The sequence below is a fragment of the Polypterus senegalus genome, chromosome 12, assembly GCF_016835505.1.
Source record: "Polypterus senegalus isolate Bchr_013 chromosome 12, ASM1683550v1, whole genome shotgun sequence".
Classification (NCBI taxonomy): Eukaryota; Metazoa; Chordata; class Cladistia; order Polypteriformes; family Polypteridae; genus Polypterus; species Polypterus senegalus.
In genome coordinates, this window is record NC_053165.1 from 25,855,102 (window position 1) to 25,879,204 (window position 24,103).

At 41.1% G+C, this 24,103-nt stretch overlaps 1 protein-coding gene across 1 annotated transcript in view; it reads left to right on the forward strand.

Moving 5' to 3' along the window:
- The first annotated feature begins 288 nt into the window (after positions 1-288).
- The window catches only part of LOC120541280 (calcium-binding protein 7), a 150,739-nt gene continuing 126,924 nt past the window's right edge, over positions 289-24,103 (forward strand). Inside the window, exon 1 of the mRNA XM_039772767.1 lies at positions 289-1,848. Coding sequence (XP_039628701.1) covers positions 1,740-1,848 — 109 coding nt within the window. The 5' untranslated portion in view covers positions 289-1,739. The remainder of the gene's footprint in view (positions 1,849-24,103) is intronic.

Sequence of the window (24,103 nt, forward strand, 5' to 3'; positions counted from 1 at the left end):
GTCTGCTTACAGTCTATCTATCTATCTAATAAATAATATAGAACATAATCTGTAAGCGTGCGGTCCCAGCCTAATTACTGAAGAATGGCTTCAGAACCCCCCCTGTACTTTTTTCTTAGCCTCTTAACGTTCTTCATTTGATCTACGACGATGCAGTAGTTGCTGCCGTTAATTAACGGCACGCATCGCTAGAGGATTATTCGGGTTGCCTTATAGATTGTCTGTTGATGATTTAAAATAATTTGTAATGACTGTCAGGTGTCCGCGTATGTTTAGTGGGTGGCTGACGGCCGAGATTAATTAACGTTAATGACATGAATCCCGCGTTCTTTGTGTGTTTATTTGATTTGTGGGTGTAGTTGCCGAAGTGCCTGGTCCTCCGGTGCCTCAACTGCGCGTTTTTTTCGGGCACACTTCATTACATTCTGAGTTAGTAGCCTCCACTAAACGTACAAGGGACACGCAAAATGAAGTACGCATGCAGAGCTGGTGACACGCTTGGCTGCCTCTCGGGAGGTGCTTTCGCTCGCGTCTAGGAATCCTCTCTGAATATTTAAAGGAGGGGACCCACGAGTGAGAGCAAAACGCGGCGCTCCGAGGAGGTGCGAGAAAGACGAAGGCGCTGGGCTGACCGGCACCTGGGGTGAGCTTGGAAGGGAAGACTAGCAAATCTCGTCTCAGGATCTAATAGCACTGTAGAAGATCCATCGAGGTACTCGGTTCCTTGAAGATGAGATTCGGTTTTTTTCTTCACGGGAAGGAACTTAAGAAAATATTTGTGATTCCCATTGCAATATTTCACGGATTACATCGGCCTGAAAAGATAACGTTTGTGTAGATAACATTGTTCGTGGAAGTCAGAGGAAGCCACTCGTGGACTGACGGGAAAGTTCCAAGCGCATGGAGCGACAGGCTGTCTCCAGCGATCCTCTCCCCAGGTGTACATCTAATGAAACCTGTAGGATCTGAGCGAAGCTGCGGCTGGGAAATTATGGCAGGCGACGCAGTAAAGCGCAGGAGCGGCCGCTGTACAATTAAGGACTAAACGAGCCGCTGGAAAGCCACTCAACAGTTCTTCCATGCAGGTTGATTGTTTAGTGAGGTTGTCACTGCAGATGTTAGAACGTGGTAGGCTTTGCAGATCATTCATGTATCCCACCACACCTTGCTCAAATTGCAAATATCGATTTACGAATGGACAGTACAAAGTTTCAGTGAAGTGAGTATCCTCTGTCTTACGGCGACTACGCTGCGCGACATGAGCTTTATTGCTTTCATGGTGCCAGGGTGGGCAGCTGCTTTGTAACCATCTGTGGCGGACATCGCTTGAGCGAGGAGTACATTACTCGGCGCCTCTCTCTCTTTCTCTCTCTCTCTCTCTCTCCCTGCTGGAGTGAAGCGCGCACCCCTCGACAATTCCAATCGTTGGAGTGAGGCACGCACCCCTCGAAATCGCCGGTACAGCTGGAGTGTACACTTCACTATCCCCGAGCTGGCTCCTCCGCTCACGTCACAAGATCCCCGGGATCCGGGAATATCATCTACTTGTTGGCTTCCTTCAGTCTACATTCGCAAAAGCGGTAGCCCATCACCGTAAACGGCCGTATGACATCTCCGCGTTTCTCACCCGATTCACCGAGTTTAACGCTGATAAGAGAAAAGTGACACCCCGCACGAGTAGTGAACCCCTTTTTTTCCTATGAGGATCGCCGTTCGGTTTTGGTCTTTGGATTATCAACATGCCTCTTCATCCAGTGACCTCAACGTTAATGTACAGAGGGATCTGTACGATACCAGATATTCTGTCGTATAAGACCCCTGTTAACATCCCGGAAGATGAATTAGAAGGTAAGACATCACTCTATTCTGTCTCTTAAAGGTTATTATGGGGGATGCGAGTGTAACACTTGGGGCAAGTGCTCTCTTCGTGGCAGGCAGAAGTTACACGTAGCCAGTGAAGCGCAAATTGAAACCTAATGCCGGGTCTCCAGCAAACATGTACGATATCTCAATCGGGAATCCCTACAACTTCTTAGAATAAATAAATATTTTAAAACGTTCAGGACCAAGAAGATTTCCAGACATCACTTAAAACTGGTTTCTCATTAATAAATGCATACCAATGCAGAGGAGAACGTTATTCTAAAACCCCTCTAGCCAAAATTTTTATTATTGGTAATTAAAACCGACACACGCATTGATAAATGTAGATGGGGGGAAAAATAAATTAACAAAATAGAAAATCCCTAAGCCAACAACGAAATAATTGAATGATTTTCACAAGCATTGAATGACTGAGTGAATGAATGAATGAATGAATGGGGGTGTGAATATTTTCAGCACCTTGGACAGAGCACGCCGCAGAATGCACTGTATTGTCTACTCGAAATTACACCGGAAAGGTAACCGGCGGTCTAGTGCATTATAGCACAAGATTATGGGATGGAGAAAGGAAAGAAGACAATATTGCTAATTTAAGTTTTAATGGATTTAGGTGAATGTTAGTGAGATGATTCTATTCAATCTGCAGTGCCTGATTTAATTTGTTAATCATGCATCTTCAGAGTTTCATTGTGTGGTCGTTGGAATACAAAGCAAAAGTGTACTTACAGGTGTTTACATATGAGACAAGTGTGAAATGATTTATTTTATGCAGATTATGCATTGTTAAAATAAGATGTTGTGTTCGAATACGAACGTGCAAACACACAATGCATGAAGGTTCGCATGCCTTAGCACTGTTAAAAATAATGGTGCAGTTTGTATGATTTCTCGTTGAACTTTTGCTCGACACAGCACCATTACATTCTGGGAAGTGTTCTTTGTGCTTTGAAAAACTTCCTATAGTCAAAACTGAAATCTTTAATGTGTGGTAGGTTGCCTAGCAGGACAGCAATAGATTAGGAAAGCCTGTGTTATTGTATGCATGTAGTGATAGTCCTTTTTAAATTGACGAGCCACTGATATTTCACAATTCTGTTATTATCTATTAACGGTTATCTGAAGTACTATATGGAGCCTGTTCTAGAACTTAATAAAGTTTCTTTCTGCAACCCTCATGTGGATGGGTCATTTGGGAACCAAAAATGGTTCCCCTATGGCATGGTTCTGAAGAACTGCTTTGGCACTTGAGTGTAGTATGATTGTGCTCATATTTATAGACATGTGGCTGTTTAAATATTAAAACCTAATCAATGAACCACACATTCTGCAGCAGGATTTCCTGTAAACTGCACCTCATTCATTAGATATCCCGTTTTCCTGTATACATTTCAGTTCAGCCAAACTATCTTCCTTCATTAAAATGCTCAAGTCTGCCTTGAAAAATCTCCTCTGCAGAAACACACACTTTCCTTTGGTGGATATTCTTTTAAAGTGTGTATTTTATTAATATTGCAAAATATATATATATATATTCTTAGGATATACTGGTTCAGTAATTGCCACACTCCTGTGAAGTGCCAAGAACCATTTCATTCTGTGAAAGAATTGCATTTGCATGTATGCAACTGGTCCTTTTGGATAAATATGTGGAAACGTAAGAAGTCTTTATATCTAGTAGGAGATCTCTCAGGATACGGTTAGACCAAGAAAACCTGAACTTACTCTGTGTTATTGAATGCCCTAGAGGGGAAAAAAATTGGTTCCCAATGGACCCTCCACATGAAGGTTCCAGAAAAAAATATTTATTTATTGAGATCCATAACAGGCTCCACACCGTAAATAACTAAGATTAGATGGTAACAGATTTGTGAAATACCAATGGGTCAGGATTACAAAGGATTCTGGTTGCATACAATAACACAGGTACAGTCCAGGTTTTCTTAACTTAGCGGTGTCCTGCTACCACACATGGAAGAGTTCAGTTTTGACTACATACTAGGAAGTTTTACAAAGCACAAAGAACCAGCCTCACGTGCTCAGAACCCTTCCCAGAATCAAATGGTGTTTTGTCAAGCAAAGGTTCAACAAGGAACCCCCCAACCCAATGAAGAACCAAGATTCTTAAGAGTGTAGTTCAAGTCCTTTTTAAAAGGACTGCTATCAGTTAATGGAGCCTGTTACTGATCTAAATAATATTAAGATGCTTTCTGGAACCTCCACGGTGGACAGTTTTGCTTCCCCAATGGTGTCGCTCTGAACAACCACTCTGGCACATTTTTAATATTTTTTTTTTTATGAGTGTGGGTAAAATTCACATCGGCACTCTGTTCTTTCCAACTTTCCTTTTACATGAAGCATTACTGTCCAAGTATGATTCTGAAAAATAGAATTTTTAAAGTTCCCACATGGATCTTCCACACCATACAAGCTGATATTTATGAATCATGCTTTCTATAACTTAAGATTGTAACGGGCTTATAACTCACCCAGGACTTGCAGAGATAAAGTCCTATTCTTTTAATTTATGAAGCAGCATGAGCATGGGAAAGTCACCATATAAATTTTATAATTATTATTATGAGAGCTCGGAGGACTGGGTCAACATATTCTGTGGTATTCCTGTGACATTTCACACCTACAGTACACAGATAAACAGGCACACACGCCAGCAGAATTTTGAAAACGCATAGCTGATTGAAGCGAGATAAGCCTCTGAGATATTGGACATTGAGTTCTGGAGATCGAGCACTCTGACAGCTTGACGCTCTTTCTCTAGCATATTTGGGGGGTTGGGATGGGGGAACTTTCATGATTGATTTTTGTTTTTCTGCCTTGATTTTGGAAAAACTGAAAATATCACAGATCATAGCTGTCTCCATTACAGAAATCAATTGTGTTTTTCTGTCCGTGTGTGTGTGTGTGTTTGTGTGTCTGTGTGTGTATTTTCTCCATATTATTTTTTCTCAAAGCTGCCGTTCTTTACTACGAGGGGTATTTTTAATGCACAAAATGGATTGGCTGAATTGCTTTAGGCTGAGATCCTTCATATTTGTTGTAAATACATTAGCTATGCCGTCCAGCCCTTATTTACAGAATGATCTGACTGAATGAGGGGCACTTTGAGGTGGTACCGCCTTTTCGATTGGGCTGCCCAAAGAGCACTTTATTATCATTAGGTTTCCTCTCATGTTCGTGTACGTTTGCTAATGATAACAATATTTAAGAGAGTGTCATGAAGAAAAATGAGCCGGGGAGAGCATTTGCTTTGCTGTGGTCACAGATGTGATCGGCCTGACCAGGCTATCATTTTGTGACTTGTCATTCTTCCTTCATTGTGCGGAGAAAAAGCAAAAGGAAAGAAACCAAACAAAAGCCAGAGCTCGAGTCCTGTCTGCTCACGAGCGTCCCAATAAATATCAGAAAGCAGCAAATTAAAATGCACTGAAATGTCACTAATAGGAAACCAAAGTGCTTTTACTAAGGACATTCAAGTTATGAGTAAATGGCTGTCATCACAGGCTATAGCTATGGAATATTTATGATGCCCTTATAGGGCTCTTGTTACATAAATCTACTTAGATGTGACATTTGACAATAAATATAAATGTAAAACTATCACTAATAGCAGTACAGGGACTTTCTACATCCAGCTATCCTACATCTTATAAAGATAACACCAGTGCCATTTGGCAGCCGTGATGGTGGGCTTATTGTTTTTAATAAAAATGTGATTACATTTTTGTGATTTCACATTACCTTGAATGAGATTGCATTCCAACAACATTATTCATTCACATAAATATATTTATTAATTCGTGGCTATGTCTGGGTACTTTGCTGTAGCCTGGTAGATACAGATCAAGGTTGGAATTCATTATTGAGTACACCATACAAGGACTGATAGAGGTGTAGAGAGCTTTGAAACCGTTCACTGAGAAAGGACATCTACATGAAGTGGATCCAGAAAGACTCCCGAGCCCTTCACCTTCTGCACCCTTCATTTTGAATGGATACATTTACTCGTTTGTGCCCATCAATCCACATTCAGTAAGCCATAATTAAACGAGAACTTATTACAAATCAAAAAAGTGTTCCGACCCTTTTAGTGAGACACTCAAATTTGTGGTCAGGTGCATCCTGTTCTCCTTGGGATTGTGATTGGAGCCCACCTGTGGGAAGCTGAATTGACTGGATGTCCTTGAGGAAGACACACATCTGTGAACAGAATGTCCCACAATTTGCGCTGTGTGTTTGCTTGAAAACCAAGCCATGCAGTTCAAGGAAATCTCTGTAGACTTCCATGTTGAGGCATAGATCAGGGCAAGGAGATAAAAGCATTTCTCAATCGTTTTGTGTTCCTAGTGGAATCCATCAGAAGTTTGGAAGTGCCAAATTGAGTCACCAGGCAAGAAGGGTCTTGGTCATGGAGATGACCAATAGCCCAATGGTCCCTCTAATACAACTTCAGAAGTCCTCTGCGGAGATGGGAGAACTTGTTAGAAGAGTGACCATCTCAGCAGCACTCCATCATTGAGTGGAGCCACTCTTCTTATGACAGATTTAGGGGCTTTTATAGCATGAGGATGGTTGGATGAGACACAAACTGAACACCAAGCACCATGTCTGCTTAAGATCATTTCTGTGGTTAAGCACGGTGGTGGCAGCATCAAGTGTTAGGGTTGCAAATACCAGGAGACTTGTCAGAACTGAGGGAAGGATGAGTGAGCTGAAATTCAGAAAGAAGTGCTCTAAAGGGCAAGCATCTTCAGACCGGGATGAGCAACTTTCAGCATGACAATGACCTGAAGTCTGCATACGCTGAAGTGGCTCTGAGAGAGGTCCCTGACTGTCCTTGACTGGTTCAGTCGAAGCCCATTAGAACATGTGTGGAGAGACCTGAAGATGGCAGTTTACACTTCTCATCCAATCTAATGGTGCTTGAGAGGATCTACCAGGAAGAATGAGAGAAGCTGTAAGTCTCAAAGATGGAAATGCTGCCAAAGTGGCTTCTGCAAAGTTCTGAGTAAAGGGTCCAAATGCTTATCGGAATGAAAGAATTCAGCTTTTGATTTCTAATAAATCTGCAAACCTTTCTGCAATGATGTTTTCACTTTTGTCACGATGGGTTATTGAGTGCTAATTGATTGAAAAAATGGCAAATGTGTCCGTTGAGAATTTAATCTACAACATAGAAAGTGGAAGGAGCCTTAATACATTTCTGATTCCACTGTAAAGCTTGGATGATGAGTGGCACCATGGCACAGAGGTTAGCTTGGCTGCCCTGAAGCTCCAGGAAACTGGCCAATATCTAGATGATTGTGTATCTTCTCCTTTGGTCCTCTGGTATGCCCCTATAGTCCAAGGACATGACAGCTTGGTCGATTGGTAGCCCTAAATTGTGAGTGTGAGGGCGCCTTACTGTTTCAGAGGGCTGGCGTCCCATCCACCGTGTCTTTTTCTCCACAGAGCTAACAACTGAAAAACTAATGAGTGACAGCATCCTGGTCATTTTATATGAGGAGCTTGTTGTTCTCTGCATGTCTCTGTGACATTTCTCCTTGTTTGCTGGTTTTGAAACTCAGTGAAATGTCCCTAATAGAAATCCAAAGTGATAAGATGTGTGCAAATGCATTTTAAATTGGTCAACATCCCTAGGCAGTAGCATTAGTCGGGTCTCATTTATCGGAGTACAGGGATGTTCTTATTCACATGCCCTACCAGCCCATCACCACCATCAATGAGAATATATTAAAATACAGAACCCCAATTCATTTATTAGTAAACAGAAAACCGCTCACCTGATGCCCTCCTTGCCCCAGTTGCCATGCCACTCATTCAGTATCACTCAAGTGTGTCCCACCCATGACCTTCCTTTGGCTCTATGAGTACTGCACCCAGACTGGGTGACTCTTGGAGGTAGAGGAAGACAGTTAAGAACATGGCCGAGTGACTGGCAGGCTACGGCAGCACCTGGGATGCGTTTTTTGTTTCATATTCAGGTCCGCGGAGGTGATCAGATGGCACTGTCAGACCGGAGAGGAACCAGAGAAATGTTCCTCCATTTAGTAAGTGGGGCTCCAGTGAAGGTTTCCAGATAGAGAATTGCAGAATGGAAATTTTGTATTTTTTATTTTTTTTTTCCCATCAAATTCTTTGAAATTCTTCCCTTTCGGAGATGGAGATATACATCAGCAGGAGAAAAAAAATATGGTTCTTCATCTCTCTTGACACTTCTAAAAAAAAAAAAAATAAGACACCTCTGGCACAAAAAGTCATATATTTTAAAGCTTCTTAATCCCTTTTCAATAATTGATTCTCGAACAGCGAAAGCTGATTTTTTTTCTCTTCACTGCTAGAAAACACTTTTGAGTTAGCGAGAGCTGAAAAAAAAAGTCTGTACAGTATGTTAAAGGCAGCAGAAAATCAATAAATCCGTGTAGGAATGCAAAAGACGCAGAACAGTATTTACAGTATCTGGAAGAGTCAGTGAGGGGAAATCAGAATGTGAAAGCAAGTTTCTAAGACAATCGGGCAAAAATGAAGACAACGGAAGGAAGAGGCACAATAGAAGGCTGCATTTAAAGAATTTCATTTGAATGTATAGTAAGGGTGGCACAATGCCAGCATGGGTAGTATGGCACAGCTCCACCACTTCAGAATCCGAGGTTCAAGTATTGCTCTGTGTGAATTTCACCCGCAAGCTCCCTGGGTCAGCTCCTGCATTCTTTATAGAAATGTGAATGTGTGTACCATGGTGGTTGTGTGCATGGGAGTGCCCTCTGATTGACTGGCATCCCATTTAGGGCTGATTGATTAGATTAGAGGCTTTATTTGTCACATACATTGTGACAGCATAGTGACATTCTTGTGTCACAGTTGTGGGAGCTTGGGTGCCAGGAAGAATAGGCAATAAAACAATAAGCTAATATATAAATAAATAAGAGTGGGAAGAGAATTACCAAATGTACATAGTGCAGTGCAGAACAGAACTGTACAGACATACAGAGTTTATTAAATAGTAGAAGAAAATGATGGCAGTACAGAAGTAACGTACAGTAGAATTCCACATAATCCAGGGCAAGTAAGATGAGGTTACCAAGAGTTCAGTGACCTTATGGCCTGGCAGAAGAAGCGGTCAGTGGGTGGAAATTGTGTGGTGTAGGCTAACCAGAGGGTCATCATTGGGTGGAATAGATGGCGTCAAGCTGTGGAACGTTACCCTCAATGGTTTCAGAAGCTAGTGACCCTGGCAAGACAGGTTACCAAACCACACCCATGATTCATCTGGTCAGGATACTCTCAGTAGTGCAGTAGTTGAGGATCTCTAGTGTTTTGATTCCCACTTGAAAACTCTTCATCCTCTTCCACTGATTGAGCCTTTTTGAGGATGCAGGAGATGTTGATAGACCATGGAAAGCAGTTGGTGATCTGGACACCCAAGAACCTGAAGCTGGTAACCTTCTGGACAGGGGGGAGAGATGTTGATATGGAGTGGACTGTGACTGCAGTTGGTTTTTGTAAAGTTAACAATGATCTCCTTTGTTTTGTTGACATTTGGGGAGAGGTTGTTGTTGCACCATTTCTTTTAACCACTACCTGTAGGCAGCAGCATCATTGTCACCAATGAAGCCATTCATGGTGGTGTCGTTCACCAACCTGTTGATGCTGTTGTCCTTATGCTTTGCTACACAGTCATAGATGAACAGTCTGTATAGCAGTGGGCCGAGGCAGCATGCTTGCAGAATGCCATTGCTGCTGAACAGTGTGGAGTTCACTAGAGTCTATCTGCCAGAAAGTCAAACACCCTGCCAGAGCCGGAGCTGCTCAGACCAGAGTCTCTGAGCTGAGCTTCAGCACTACGCTGGAGAGCACAATGGTGTTGACATCAGAGTTATAACTTACTGAACGTTATCCTGATATGGGTGTTATGTGCTCAGTACACTGGCTCACTAGGACCCTGCACTGGATATGTGTGTGTTAGAAAATGGATGGATGAAATAAAACATCTTGTGATCACTAAAATGTAATGAGTTTGCCAAATAAAGCTGACAATATCAATTATTACTAAATATCAATAGATAAGGATCTATCTATCTATCTATCTATGGTGATTTTCATATCTGTTCTATAGTGGCTTTAATATCTGTCTAATATACAATGCCTTTTCTCTTTATTATACAGTATAATGCCTTTCATATCTATCTGTCTATTATATAGAGACTTTCAAATATCCATCTATCTATCTCTTGATAATATAGTGACTTTCATATATATTTATCATATATTGTCCTACATATCCTTCTGTCTATTGTACTGTAAAGGATGGCAAGCATGGGCTGGCAACCCAGATAGGAAGCCAATCTAATACTGAGACAGGAGCAAAGGCAGGACATTCTCTGCCTCAGACAAGAGATGGGCAGAAAATGCCAATGATGCAGCAGAGATGCTGACATCCTGGAAGGGCTCAGACAAGGACCCTTGCCCAGCTGGGAGGCCATTATGCTGGAAGGACAGGGAGAGAGAAAATATATGAACTATGTGCTCCCTCAAGACACAAGTCACCAGAGTCCCGCATGTATGGCAAATGTATTGGCACCCACAGGGCATGCTGGGATATGTAGTCCGGCAGGATGGCTCTGTTGAGTTCCATGGGTGCCATCAGGGTGTGCTGCAAAGATCTGGGAACCTCACTGTGTGCGATTCCCACATGACCTGAAATTGCTTCCAACAAACCCTAATGCCGGAAGTACTCCAGGCTCCTAAATCAAATGAGTCCAAGTTTGGAGGCAGAGGTAAACACTTGCTTGGAGGAAGAGGAATAGGATGTGTAAGGAGGAGACTTTTATTCTTTATGTTACGATGTGCTGTGTGGGATGATTTTAGAAAGGCCTGTAAAGGTACTGGAAAGAGTAAATTTTGTTGTGTTTATACCTGTGATGATTGTTGTGTCAAGGGTTTGGGGTGCTGCTGTGCTCTCTGGAGGTCTATAATAATAATAATAATAATAATAATTCATTACATTTATATAGCGTTTTTCTCAGTACTCGAAGCGTTATCCACACAGGGAGGAACCGGGAAGTGAACCCACAATCTTCCACAGTCTCCTTAGCACTACCACTGTGCTACCTGTGAGGATCTATCTATCTATCAGATATTAAAAGAAAGTGGTAGAAGTGATCAGTGAAATAGTGAAACAGAGAAAAATAGAGATAAAAAGGTAAAAAGATAAAGTCATATACGGAGCTGCTGGAAAGGCTGCCACTCGGATGCGGCGCCGGAAGTATAAATATCTATCTATCTATCTATCTGTTTTGATTTGGGAAAATGGTTCAAGGGATTAGAACATAAGTAGGCAAAGAATCAGAGAGAAGAGGTCCAATACTTCTATTTTATTTACTTAAACACATATAATGCAATATAATGCAGACATACAAAACAAAACAATACTTACAGACATATAAAAAGACCCAGAGCCATCATCCCAGACCAGTAGACTGAGGGGGCCCACTTGTCAGTCTTGTCAGAGGACCAACTCATTTGCCTTTCAAATACCGGGCGGTCGCGCTGTCCCCACGGTTGAGCCTCCAAAGAAACTGAGGGCGGAACCTTCCCTTATATACTAATTAGGTGTCCTTGCCCAAAAGCGGTCTACGTGGAAGCAGTGCATGCAGAAGTGATCAGTTTCTCACACCCCCTCCTTCCACAGGACACGGCGCTTTTTCCTTCTACTCGGCCTTGAGACTAGTGCCTGATACCAGAAGACACAGTAATATGCTTACATGTGAAAAAAGCCTCTCGAAGTGAAAAACAACTCCTTACATAGCCTTGGCTGTATCTTTAGAACATTCCCGGCTGTTTCTCCCAAAACATTAGTAGTGCAGCTGGGTTTCGCGCTGAAGCGACCAACGCCCATCTGCTCTCTTGATCCCCCCCTCTCTTTAGAAAAATCCTTCCATTACACTATCTATCTATCTATCTATCTATCTATCTATCTATCTATCTATCTATCTATCTATCTCATAGTGACTTTCAAATCTATTATACAGTACCTTTTATCTCTGTCTATCTCTGCATATAGTGCCTTTCACCCACAAGATTCGCTGAAAAATGACAGACCCCAGTTGAGCACATTGGTCCCCTCGCTGGACTGTATCGCACTCGGGCACGCCTCACGATCACACTTGCTCACTCAAGCAGGTCTTCTCAGCGGCACCTTGAAATGCAATATACTGTACATGCCTTACATAAATCAAGCAAGGCAGCCGGTAAATGCTTAATAGAGTCACGTCTTTGGCAAAGTACACAGAAAGTGTGTGAATTATCGGTTCACTTTGTAATCGGCGCACATAAACTCAGACAAAGGTGCAGATGATTTTTAGTTGCTCAAGCTTCTCAAGTTATTTGTCACTCATCATGATGTTAATAAACTGGTGATTGATGCTTGGCGGTAAGGACGTTTGGAAGGCGGTGAATTACCTTTTTTATAGCCTCTTCTTTTACTTCCACCATGAATAAATAAAGCAGTACTTCATTTTATTCCATGCAGCTGGCTTTGTGAGGTGTGAGAATCGCGATGGCCTTTATGCAGGTACTTGTGGGGAGTCTAAGAGCTTTCAAAAAGTGAATCAAACACCAATTGTCACCATTTTCTGTGCTAAACACAAATAGGAGTTGCAACAGACCCCGGCGTTTAAATGCATATGGGAGTTGTGTGGCTGCTGTCATCTCTCTCTGTAGATGGTCCTACTGTCGCGGCTCTGGGTTTTTGACCGTGTGAAGGTAGACACTTGACGTGATACGCATGACTGGGGTTGGCAACAGCAGTTTTTGACACTGTGACTTTGAAATAATTTCATTACGAGTGCACAACGGCAGCAATTTGATTAACTGAGGAGTGACTGTCAGTCACAAAGTTGAAATACGAGAAGCCCAAGTATTCACCGATCTCACAGCAATTCCAAAAAGAGTGAGGGTGAATGAGAAGTAGAATCCGGACACAAGTCGGGTCAATCCGTTCTTCACACCCCCTTATGTTTTGTATGGCACGTGTGAGAGGGTCACTTGTTAATGCCATGGAGATCTGACATTAGGTGGACCCTTAATGGGTGCGACCGACCTGAGGCGACCTCTTCAGAAGCACTACTCCGAGCACATGAAGCACTAATTATGATAAAAAAGAACCTGAGAACGGTGTTTCACGCCTGCTCTTCACTCAGTTAGTCAATTAGGCAGCCTTCCATGGGGATTAATATAAGATACTTCCTGCGGTAACAAATAAAGCATGCAAATGTTGTGCTAAATACTGAATATTCTAAATGTTATGCAATCTGTGAGATTCATTGCCAGAAAGATTCAGTTCTCATGTGTCATGGTGAGTAGTTTGGTCTGACTGGTCAGGTTACTTTTGGAGACCGCATGGACACTTGGGGTTAAGAGGAAGGATTCTATTTGCTGTCGATTTAACTCTTTCAGGGCTGATGTTGACTTTTGTCAAAATTCAGGGGTAGAGGACAGTAATGGGCTGTAAACTGTGACAATACTCGCCCTTATGTTTTAGTTTGACTATCTTTGGTTGAAGGAAAGTAATGTATCTTTGTTGATTTGACCTCGATTTCCTGTGCATGCATGAGTAGTGAAAAGCAAGCAGCCTCTAAAATGGCATCGACATCTGGCGAGAGACTAAAACAAATGTGCAAAGCAAAATACTCCATGGACGTTTTACATATTATCGCTGAATCGGACTCTGACTTTTTGGACTCTGAGTTTGATGCAAGTGTTTTGGAGGTGGATATCGAAAACGAAAGTGAGGGACCAGCATCGGCCAATCGGTCCCCAGCTGATCGTAGTACTGAACGTGTTCGTGTAGCTGATACATCTACAACAGCGTTCGCCTAGGAGGACCACCACTTATGATGACAAGAGGTACAAACCATATTGTGTCACACTGTAACCACCACCATTGCCGAACCTGCTGCGAGAAAACAAAGAGGTAGCCAGCCCGCCATGCATTCCTGCTGGCCATCGAGCCACCCCTGCAGAGCCACTGCTGCCAGAGATGCAAAAGTGGTGCCAACAGTAACCACAGCACACCAGAGCATGCAGCAACAGATGTTTTATGTTGATTTATGTGTGAAGCCAGTGCATTGGGTGCTTTTCAGAAAACTGAGTTTATGAAAAAATATTTAGCCCTCAAAGAGTTAAGCTGACCTCAAAGGCTAGAACGTGAAGTGATCTTTCATTGTGTAAAAACAGACATGTAACTAGAATGAGGGTGAAATTGCTGTCCAGTTTTCAGGTCAAAGGTGCTGGAATATGAGAGCCAAATTTGTTTTCTTTGAGAGGTATGGTCTGATATCCACCTGCTATGTGAATCAACCTCAGATGCTAGACTAGAAAAAAGCGGATTTCCATTTCCCAGAACTTCAGATACTGGAGTGGGAAACCACTAAGTGTTCGGCTCCTTCTTCTTTTTCCACAAACCTGGGCCTCCAATCTTCAAGTTCTACTTTAGCTCAACTGGATGAGTTGTCTTTTCCAGGGGTCCTTATTTTTGGGGAAAACCTCTCTGGATCGAGATGTGAAACAGAGAGGAGCAGAGGCCTGTATGATTTCTTGCCATTGAGTGTAGGGAGAGCTGAGAGAGCCTGCGGCAATAATATGATCTCCTCCCAGTTGCATTTTAAAACTCGGAAGCTCAGTTGTGCACTTCTGGACAAGCGGCTGTTTTCTGACTCCATGGCCTCAGGTTTGTGACCATCCTTGTGAGAATATACAATTGAGAGTTGGTGGGACACGGAGCAGTTTCCAGTTTCCATTTGATTATATCTCAGGTGCTGGACTGTTACTCTTAGTCTGTCTCATTTACATAGAAGACAAAGCTTTTTGGATGAATTGGCCAGGAGAACAAATGTCAAGAATCATTAATCTGCAAGCTCTTTTGTATAAATAAAATAATAATCCTAAATTGTAATCGGGGGGGGAGTGTTTCTAAAATTTGTGACAATAAGTCAATAGCACACACACAATCAAAGACTACTTTAGTTTGTTATCCGTAAGCTTGAATAAAGACGTATCTGAAGCATCAGCTTATTTCAAGTAGGGATCAAATTCCAAAATAAAAAAGAGAGACGGAGACCTATAATGTTGCTCTGAATCGCATCATTGATGCATACTCCCGGTGCATGATGGGAGTATTAAGGAGGCAATGTGTGATGCAAAGCCCTCAAACCAGAGACCCATTACCAAGACATGACAGTGTCGAAAATAACATTATTTACTTAACAACTATTATATATAGGCCCAAAGTACAAAAAACTAAAAAACAAAAATAAAAAATGGCTTCTCTGGGTAAGAAAACCCCAGAGTTGATGTAAAGATAATTTTTTAAGCTTAAGGGTAACTGCAAAAAAATGAACAAAAACACAAAGCCAAGGAAAGTGTTTTTTTGATGCGTATTTTTTATAAGGTTTTTTTTCTGGTAGACTTGCAAATTTGTAGCGTTATCCCGTAGCCCTATCTCGTTTATGGGAGCCGTCATTTTGTAGTGATTGCATCACATATGGCTCTGGCTGTGTGTCACACATGACCTCATCAAGACCAAGTGTATAACAGTTGGAGTACGCATTCCCAGTTTATCCGAGTGTTTGGTGTGTGAATCTCTGCAATAAAACTTTTCCTGATTAACAAACACCATTTTGCCATCACGGTCTTTGATATTTGAATGACTTTCTTAAGTTCATGACAAGACATTTTGATTTATTTATTTTTGACTCCTGTTTGTTCTTCTGATCCTTTTGTTTGAAACTTTTCGTTGTCTCTTGCTGAGGCAGAACACGGCACTGGTGACATCACTTGTGTGGCCACTGATACTGCACTCCCTTCAATCTGTGGTTCGCGTCCTAGAAACGGGACCCTAAGAACCCGGCACCATGGGATGCAGTTGTGAAATGAATTGTTCATGAAGAAAACCGGGTCAAGTTAGAAAGTAAATGTCATCTCTTAAATTCCTTGAAGTCAAAACCTTGCAGCAAAAGATCAGGAATAAGAACATACAAATGTAAACAAAACTCCGTTTATAACCGTGCCATAGTCAGTTACGTCTCTGAAGCAAGTTAGTTTTTAAATGTAATATTTTTAAGTATTACTTTTGTTTTCCTATTGTTTCCTTCATTACTTCTTCTTTTATGTTATTGTGTTATGTTAACATATTTCTTCATTCTGTGTCTTTTATGTTCCTTGTATTTTGTGTATTAAGCACGGGGAGGCGGGGCCTCCTGACACAGCAGCTGTAGGACCACCCGCAGGGCTCTATAAATTCAGTGCTAAGACACTGGCGTTCCCTCATGTTTGTTTGGTTCTTTCTTGTTTCCATATTTTTTTGCATTTGATGGATTTAAGTACTTCTTTGGTATTCTTAATTATTAAACCTTCGCTTTGGGCTTTTGCTTTCTGGCTCCTGGATTATGAATTTTTTGGTATGCCTACTGGCAAACATTTTTCACTCCTTTTTGTTCTTGTTTTAAATTTTTTGGGAATGCTTTGTAATACATTTTTAAATATGCTAAGAAACTCTGTTTCATTAGTGCTTACCAGGGGTTTCAAGTTTTCCCACTCCCTGTAGAGACTGTACTGCGTAGCAGCAGTTTTTCATTGAAAGAGAAATCAGGAGGACACAGTTAAAATAACAAGCTGAAGTTAATGATTATGAAGTTGTGAAATGAATAAAAACCAAGAGTCAAAGTCGAGAAACTGTGCAGGGTTTCATAGTCGAAAGGAGACACATAGACATAGTCAAAGAACAGATGAGATTTCTGTAACCAGAAAACAAACAAAAACTACCAATAATGATTGCTAAAGGCTTTTCTTGGAAGGATCGGAAAATCATAGACTGTTATGTCTTGTCGGCACAAAAAAATGAAAGACTAATTGAGGATCAGGAAAATGATGAGCCAGGAATGTCAGGATGTCACAGGAATGACAACACACCTCCAGCATGACAATGGCTGCTCAAAATGGCAGTGAAAATATCAAGACCTCTTTCTAAATAAAATTGTAATAGAAATGAACATCTTCAGAAACCAAAATAATAATAATAATAATAATAAATCAAACCAAGAAACAGCATTTTATTTTGAAAGTAATTCATGTATACATCCATCATCCAACTTGCTATATCCTAACTACAGGGTCACGGGGGTCTGCTGGAGCCAATCCTAGCCAACACAGGGCACAAGGCAGGAAACAAACCCTGGGCAGGGTGCCAGCCCATCGCAGGGGGCTCACACACCCACACACCAAGCACAATTTAGAATCACCAATGCACCAAACATGCATGTCTTTGGACTGCGGGAGGAGACCAATGCAGACACGGGGAGAACATGCAAACTCCACGCAGGGAGGTCCTGGGAAGTGAACCTGGGTCTCCTAACTGCGAGGCAGCAGCGCTACCCACTGCGCCACCGTTCATTTATACAATCAAATTAATTACATCTTGCATTGTGCGCTACTGGTCGTCTTGATTTGAAATGGTTTAGCAACATTCAACGGAAATGACTGCACCAATAAGAAAAGAATATGGTGCCCCGATAGAATGTAATTGTTAAAAACTCATTGTAATAAAAACTAAATGTGACCAATGACTTCCATTGACTGTAGATGGTTCTCAGTGTATGCAGAATTGTGGTGCGGTTGTTTAGATCATGGGTACGGGACTAGAATAGTGGTTTCCTTGAACAGACAGTTCAGATACTGATCTAGAATGGATGGTTAGTTGGTTTCCATGATATTTGAACTCGGATGTTAATTTGGAAAAGCCTGATTAGCTGACTTACATTTGTCAAAACCTCAGTATTCTAGACTAGGATGGCTGTGATTATGTTCACCAGTTGCTACTGGACTAGGGTGTTTGAGTTTGGTTTCCATTTTAATAGATCTGAAATGGTGGAATGTGATGCATGTGGCATTAGTATTGAAAATATTGGACAATGGTGTCCGGGACTGGAATGGCTGATTTAGGTTTTTAATTGCAGGCTGGTCTGTAGTGGGCATGATGCTAGTTATCCCATTCAATGGCTGCATAGATGTTCTCTGTTAACATGGGTCTCATTTACAACCAAATGATGGGTTGGCTTATGCACAGAACTCTAATACTGGAGTTTAATAAAATGTCTCAGTGCAGTTGTGCTAAATACTGCATTAGTGTAGTAGCAAAATTACTCTGCTAAAGTAGAGGGGTGAAATCGTGGATTCCTGTGGTTATGAATTTGGTTTCTATGGATGAAGGTTTTATATTATGGATTAAAATGGTGTACAAGATGGGTGCCAAACCACCATCCCACCTGTTTTTTACCAGCATAAAATAAGACTAATAAACCTGCTTGAAAGTGATATTTATAAAATAAATTTATATATTTTTAATGTCTAATGACATTTGTCAAAACTCAGGTGGTTATTTAAAAAATTAATCCAGACTTATAAATCACTGACAGTCATAATGTACACTAGGTTATCTGTCTATGCAGTGGGGCATCTTCTAGCTCTGCCCTGTGGCGATCATTTCCACAGCTCTTTATTTAACTCCATGTACTCCTCATTGGCCAATCAGCTGGACAGGATGGATTAGGGCGGCAAAGTTTACTTGAGGACATTAATGTCTGTATGAAGATAAGGTTGCCATTGTGATGAACCTGTGGCCCAGCTTACCAATTAGACTTCAATTCCCACGAGCCAACAGGAATTTGTAAGGACTGATGGGGGGAAGCCCGTAGCACAGTTACTCGATTAGATCAGTGTTCACAAATAACACCTACAATAGGTGTACATTTGTCACTAAAAATGGATGTTTTGCTTAATGCTTCTGCAAACAGGATGGTGTGGGATTTTGGTTGCAGAGTGCATATCTATATATGATGTGATTCACCTACTTAAGACGTGCATACTGTATTTCCTAAGTAACCACATTCTCCAGAGTTGATTTATTATTTACTAATTTGCTACCCATCTAAGATGGGTTGAAATCTAAATATTCAATGTAGACCTCAGCATTAATGTTTTGCAATACACTACTTATTGGAATGTATTTTGTAATGCATGTAGTAATAGAATACCTTACATATGTCATTCCAACAGATGGCACATCACAAACATTTGTAGTAATAAAATGCATTTATACAAATTTTGTGATGTGCCATCTGTTGGAATGACAAATGCAAATTAATACTACAAACATTTGTATAATTGTATGTTATTAATACAAATGTTTGTGTCATCTGTTGGAATGACAAATGCAATGCATTTTATTACTACAGGTGTCTGTGATGCCCCATCTGTAGGAATGACAATTGCAATGCATTGGTCTCTGTTTTATGCCATTTGGTGTGGGATTTGTAAGAGCAGTGTTAATGTTTGTGATGTGCCCTCTGTTTAAATGACTAATGCAATACATTTCATTACTACAAATGTTTGTGATGCACCATTTGTTTGAATGATACATGCAATGTAATTTATTACTACAAATGTTTGTGATTCCCCATCTGTAGGAATAACAATTTTAAATGCATATGTATGTGTTATGTCATTTGGTACAAGGTTTGTAAAAGCATTGTTAATGTTTGTGATCTGCCATCTGTTTAAATAACTAATGCAATGCATTTTATCACTACAAGTGTCTGTGATGCACCATCTGTTGGAATGTCAAATGCAATGCCTATGTCTTTGTTTCATTTGTAAAAGCAGTGTTAATGTTCACGCTGCACCATCTGTTGGAATGACAGAGACCTATCAACTAGACAGATACACAGACTCATCCTTTTATTAAAGTGGATAGATTCCATAGTCCCAGAGTAATGCTGCTTCCACTTGCTATCAGATATTTCATGTGAACACTCTATGAACAATTTGGATAATTGGAGAAAACAAAGCTACCTGAACTGTCCAGGTCGTGACGTAATGCAGAAATGTTCTCCTTATTCTATAGTATAAAATCAAATGCAATTCACTCATAAAAAATGACATTTATGTTTTGAGTGAAGCGATATACATTTACAGTGGTGTGAAAAACTATTTGCCCCCTTCCTGATTTCTTATTCTTTTACATGTTTGTCACACAAAATGTTTCTGATCATCAAACACATTTAACCATTAGTCAAATATAACACAAGTAAACACAAAATGCAGTTTTTAAATGATGGTTTTTATTATTTAGGGAGAAAAAAATCCAAACCTACATGGCCCTGTGTGAAAAAGTAATTGCCCCCTGAACCTAATAACTGGTTGGGCCACCCTTAGCAGCAATAACTGCAATCAAGCGTTTGCCATAACTTGCAATGAGTCTTTTACAGCGCTCTGGAGGAATTTTGGCCCACTCATCTTTGCAGAATTGTTGTAATTCAGCTTTATTTGAGGGTTTTCTAGCATGAACCGCCTTTTTAAGGTCATGCCATAGCATCTCAATTGGATTCAGGTCAGGACTTTGACTAGGCCACTCCAAAGTCTTCATTTTGTTTTTCTTCAGCCATTCAGAGGTGGATTTGCTGGTGTGTTTTGGGTCATTGTCCTGTTGCAGCACCCAAGATCACTTCAGCTTGAGTTGACGAACAGATGGCCGGACATTCTCCTTCAGGATTTTTTGGTAGACAGTAGAATTCATGGTTCCATCTATCACAGCAAGCCTTCCAGGTCCTGAAGCAGCAAAACAATCCCAGACCATCACACTCCCACCACCATATTTTACTGTTGGCATGATGTTCTTTTTCTGAAATGCTGTGTTCCTTTTACGCCAGATTTAACAGGATATTTGCCTTCCAAAAAGTTCAACTTTTGTCTCATCAGTCCACAAGGTATTTTCCCAAAAGTCTTGGCAATCATTGAGATGTTTCTTAGCAAAACTGAGACGAGCCCTAATGTTCTTTTGCTTAACAGTGGTTTGCGTCTTGGAAATCTGCCATGCAGGCCGTTTTTGCCCAGTCTCTTTCTTATGGTGGAGTCGTGAACACTGACCTTAATTGAGGCAAGTGAGGCCTGCAGTTCTTTACACGTTGTCCTGGGGTCTTTTGTGAGCTCTCGGAGGAGTCGTCTCTGCGCTCTTGGGGTAATTTTGGTCGGCCGGCCACTCCTGGGAAGGTTCACCACTGTTCCATGTTTTTGCCATTTGTGGATAATGGCTCTCACTGTGGTTCACTGGAGTCCCAAAGCTTTAGAAATGGCTTTATAACCTTTACCAGACTGATAGATCTCAATTACTTCTGTTCTCATTTGTTCCTGAATTTCTTTGGATCTTGGCATGATGTCTAGCTTTTGAGGTGCTTTTGGTCTACTTCTCTGTGTCAGGCAGCTCCTATTTAAGTGATTTCTTGATTGAAACAGGTGTGGCAGTAATCAGGCCTGGGGGTGGCTACGGAAATTGAACTCAGGTGTGATACACCACAGTTAGGTTATTTTTTAACAAGGGGGCAATTACTTTTTCACACAGGGCCATATAGGTTTGGATTTTTTTTCTTCCTAAATAATAAAAACCATCATTTAAAAACTGCATTTTGTGTTTACTTGTGTTATATTTGACTAATGGTTAAATGTGTTTGATGATCAGAAACATTTTGTGTGACAAACATGCAAAAGAATAAGAAATCAGGAAGGGGGCAAATAGTTTTTCAAACCACTGTAGTTTGCTCTTTATTTTCACAAAAAATGCCCAATTTACCTTGAATTGCTTTCTTTACAGATCAGGTAACAAATCTCCAAATAGCCTGACCAGAAATTCATGTGACTGCATTGAAGTGAGAAGGTGAATAGTCACAATTCAGAGCTCCGAATACTTTGACAGCATGTGAATGCAGCATATGATTCCAGTGTTTGGACAACAATGAGCAGAAACGGGACCCCTGGTTACTACGGAGTATTTCCCATAGGTGTAATAAAGAAAATCTTTGGCATTACCAGTATGACTACACCAATCCTCCAGGTGGTTAACCACTGGTGCTTTCTAGGAGCTTGCATGTACTGATTGAGGTCTTCTTTGATGGAGTAGGTGGTGGTGCAGAGGTTTCAAATGCTACATGGGTGCAGTTATGAGGTGATCACAAAAAGACCAATAGCAACAGTTATTATGGATTTTAATGCCAATAACAGAGGGTGCTTCAGAGCTCCTATCAGCTTTTGTGCTGTCATCTCATTATAAGTCTTCATTTTATGTCGTATCTGTTAAAGTTTTCTGAATAAGGATGAGTTGAACTCTGACATTTAGAGGTCCCTGGACTGGGAGGATACCAAAATGGGTGCACATTTTAAAATACTGGAACTGCTGTACAGGATAGCAACTATAAGATTTGGTGGCATGCTCCCATACGCTTAACAGTTTTAAGCGGCATTCCTTATAATCCAAGCTGGCCGAGATAACTTCTGGAAGCTTCAACCAGAGTTAATTCATGCGGTTGTCAAGCGAAGAGATGTGTGATATCATTTGGAGCTTTGGAGTCACAGGTCTCAGAAGTATTCCTTTAGCTGGAGGAGACAAGCCTCCCACTCCATCTCTGAAGCCACCACCGGACTCCGGAGGGAGACGACAGTTTATCAGGTTTCAAGCAGTGCCCACCATAATCTTTCTTTGCTCTGCCATCTGTCTAATTGGGTTTAAACCATTTGTTTACCCGCGGAACTGCTATACATTTAGCGCAGTCTGCGTGGCGCTTAACCCCTGACACATTAAAGTAATTTTATGGGATACATTTGCACGGTGCTACTGTATATTGAATTATTCGTGTTTGTTATTAATGCTGTATTCTTTGTGCCATAGCAAATTTTTATTTGTTAGTTGGACTGAACAAAGCATCTTCGGTGTACAAATGGATATAGTTTAGTGTTGGTTGTCATTCCCCTGCAAAATCATTCAGTTGATAAATTGAAAACACGAATCAATTAAAAATATTTAACGACACTGATCAAAAAGAAAAAGAGAAATTGTCTTAGAGCGTGAGATCTACTAAATGTCAAATAGAAAATGTGCAGCAGTCACCTGGGGGGACCCCGATGTAATACCAGTGCATCGGTTGGCTGCCAAGACTATGATTACAGCCTTTTGAATAGGGTGCCATTTGATATTTTTACAGCTGTGATCACCTTGTCTTTTTTATTTTTGAAGTGTTATTCTTTAGCCAAAAAAAACCCGCGCTGTTCTGTTACTCAACGCCGTTCTCAATAACAAAGGGCTTGAAACTAAAACTGGCATAGTTCGGGTGAAAGCTTTGCAGAAATGAACATGTAGTTAGGCACGTGTCCTGAACCCCATTGGTCACTTGAATATTTAGGGTTATTTAATCTCATCCATAAAATAAAGAGTTAGCAAAGAATTAAATAAGGATTCATAGAAATCTGTGATCCTTTTATAGCAGTTTATTAGTATACAGTCGGGCTCACATTCTTCAGAAAAGGCACACAGACGTTCAAGTGTGAGGTCTGCTCAATGCACTTCAGTACAGGCAGGTTGGGTAGCCTAGTGCCAAGGAGGATGCCCATTCAACTCACAGCCTGAGTAGTTCACTTAAACCTCTTTAACTCAAACAGTAAGAACATGTTGTTAAACAAGAAGTGAAATGGAGATTGCAAAGGGACGGGACAAAATGAAGCCAGAAAGGGAAAGCAAAGTCCAACGGAAAATACAGGGCTTCTGTCATCCATTTACAGGCTACGCTTGCTGGCTCTTTTGCTCAGTTAGGCATTACTCCTCCTGGAGATTCATTCTTCTTGAATTAAGGAGCAAAGTTGCTCCTTAAATTGGTATAGGGCGGAAGAGGTGGGACCTTCGGGCGAAACCTGAAGGTGATGTCAGAGTTCATCTTGGCACTCATGCTCCAATCTGTGGATGAAACAGTAGGAGGCATTAGTGGCTAGCATCTCTTCGGCGCTTGGGTTTTAGGTGTCACCTTACCCGAGATTTATACTTCTGTGTTTAAACTTAAAATTTAAACTTCTGTTGCACTGCACTGCAGGACCATACCCGTACACTAGTTGGCAGTGTTTGACTTGGTCTCTGTGTTTCAATTGTGGTGCCAGCCAGGATTTTACCCTCCAGGATCACCGCTCTTCTTGCTATACATTTTCTTCTATAGGCGAATGTGTTTGTCCCTCACATTTTTCCACTTTTTCATATAGTTGACAATTTCCAAACCGATGTTAGCTGATATTTTGCGTCACAAATTGGCCACCATCTCATTGTCTTTGTAGTGTT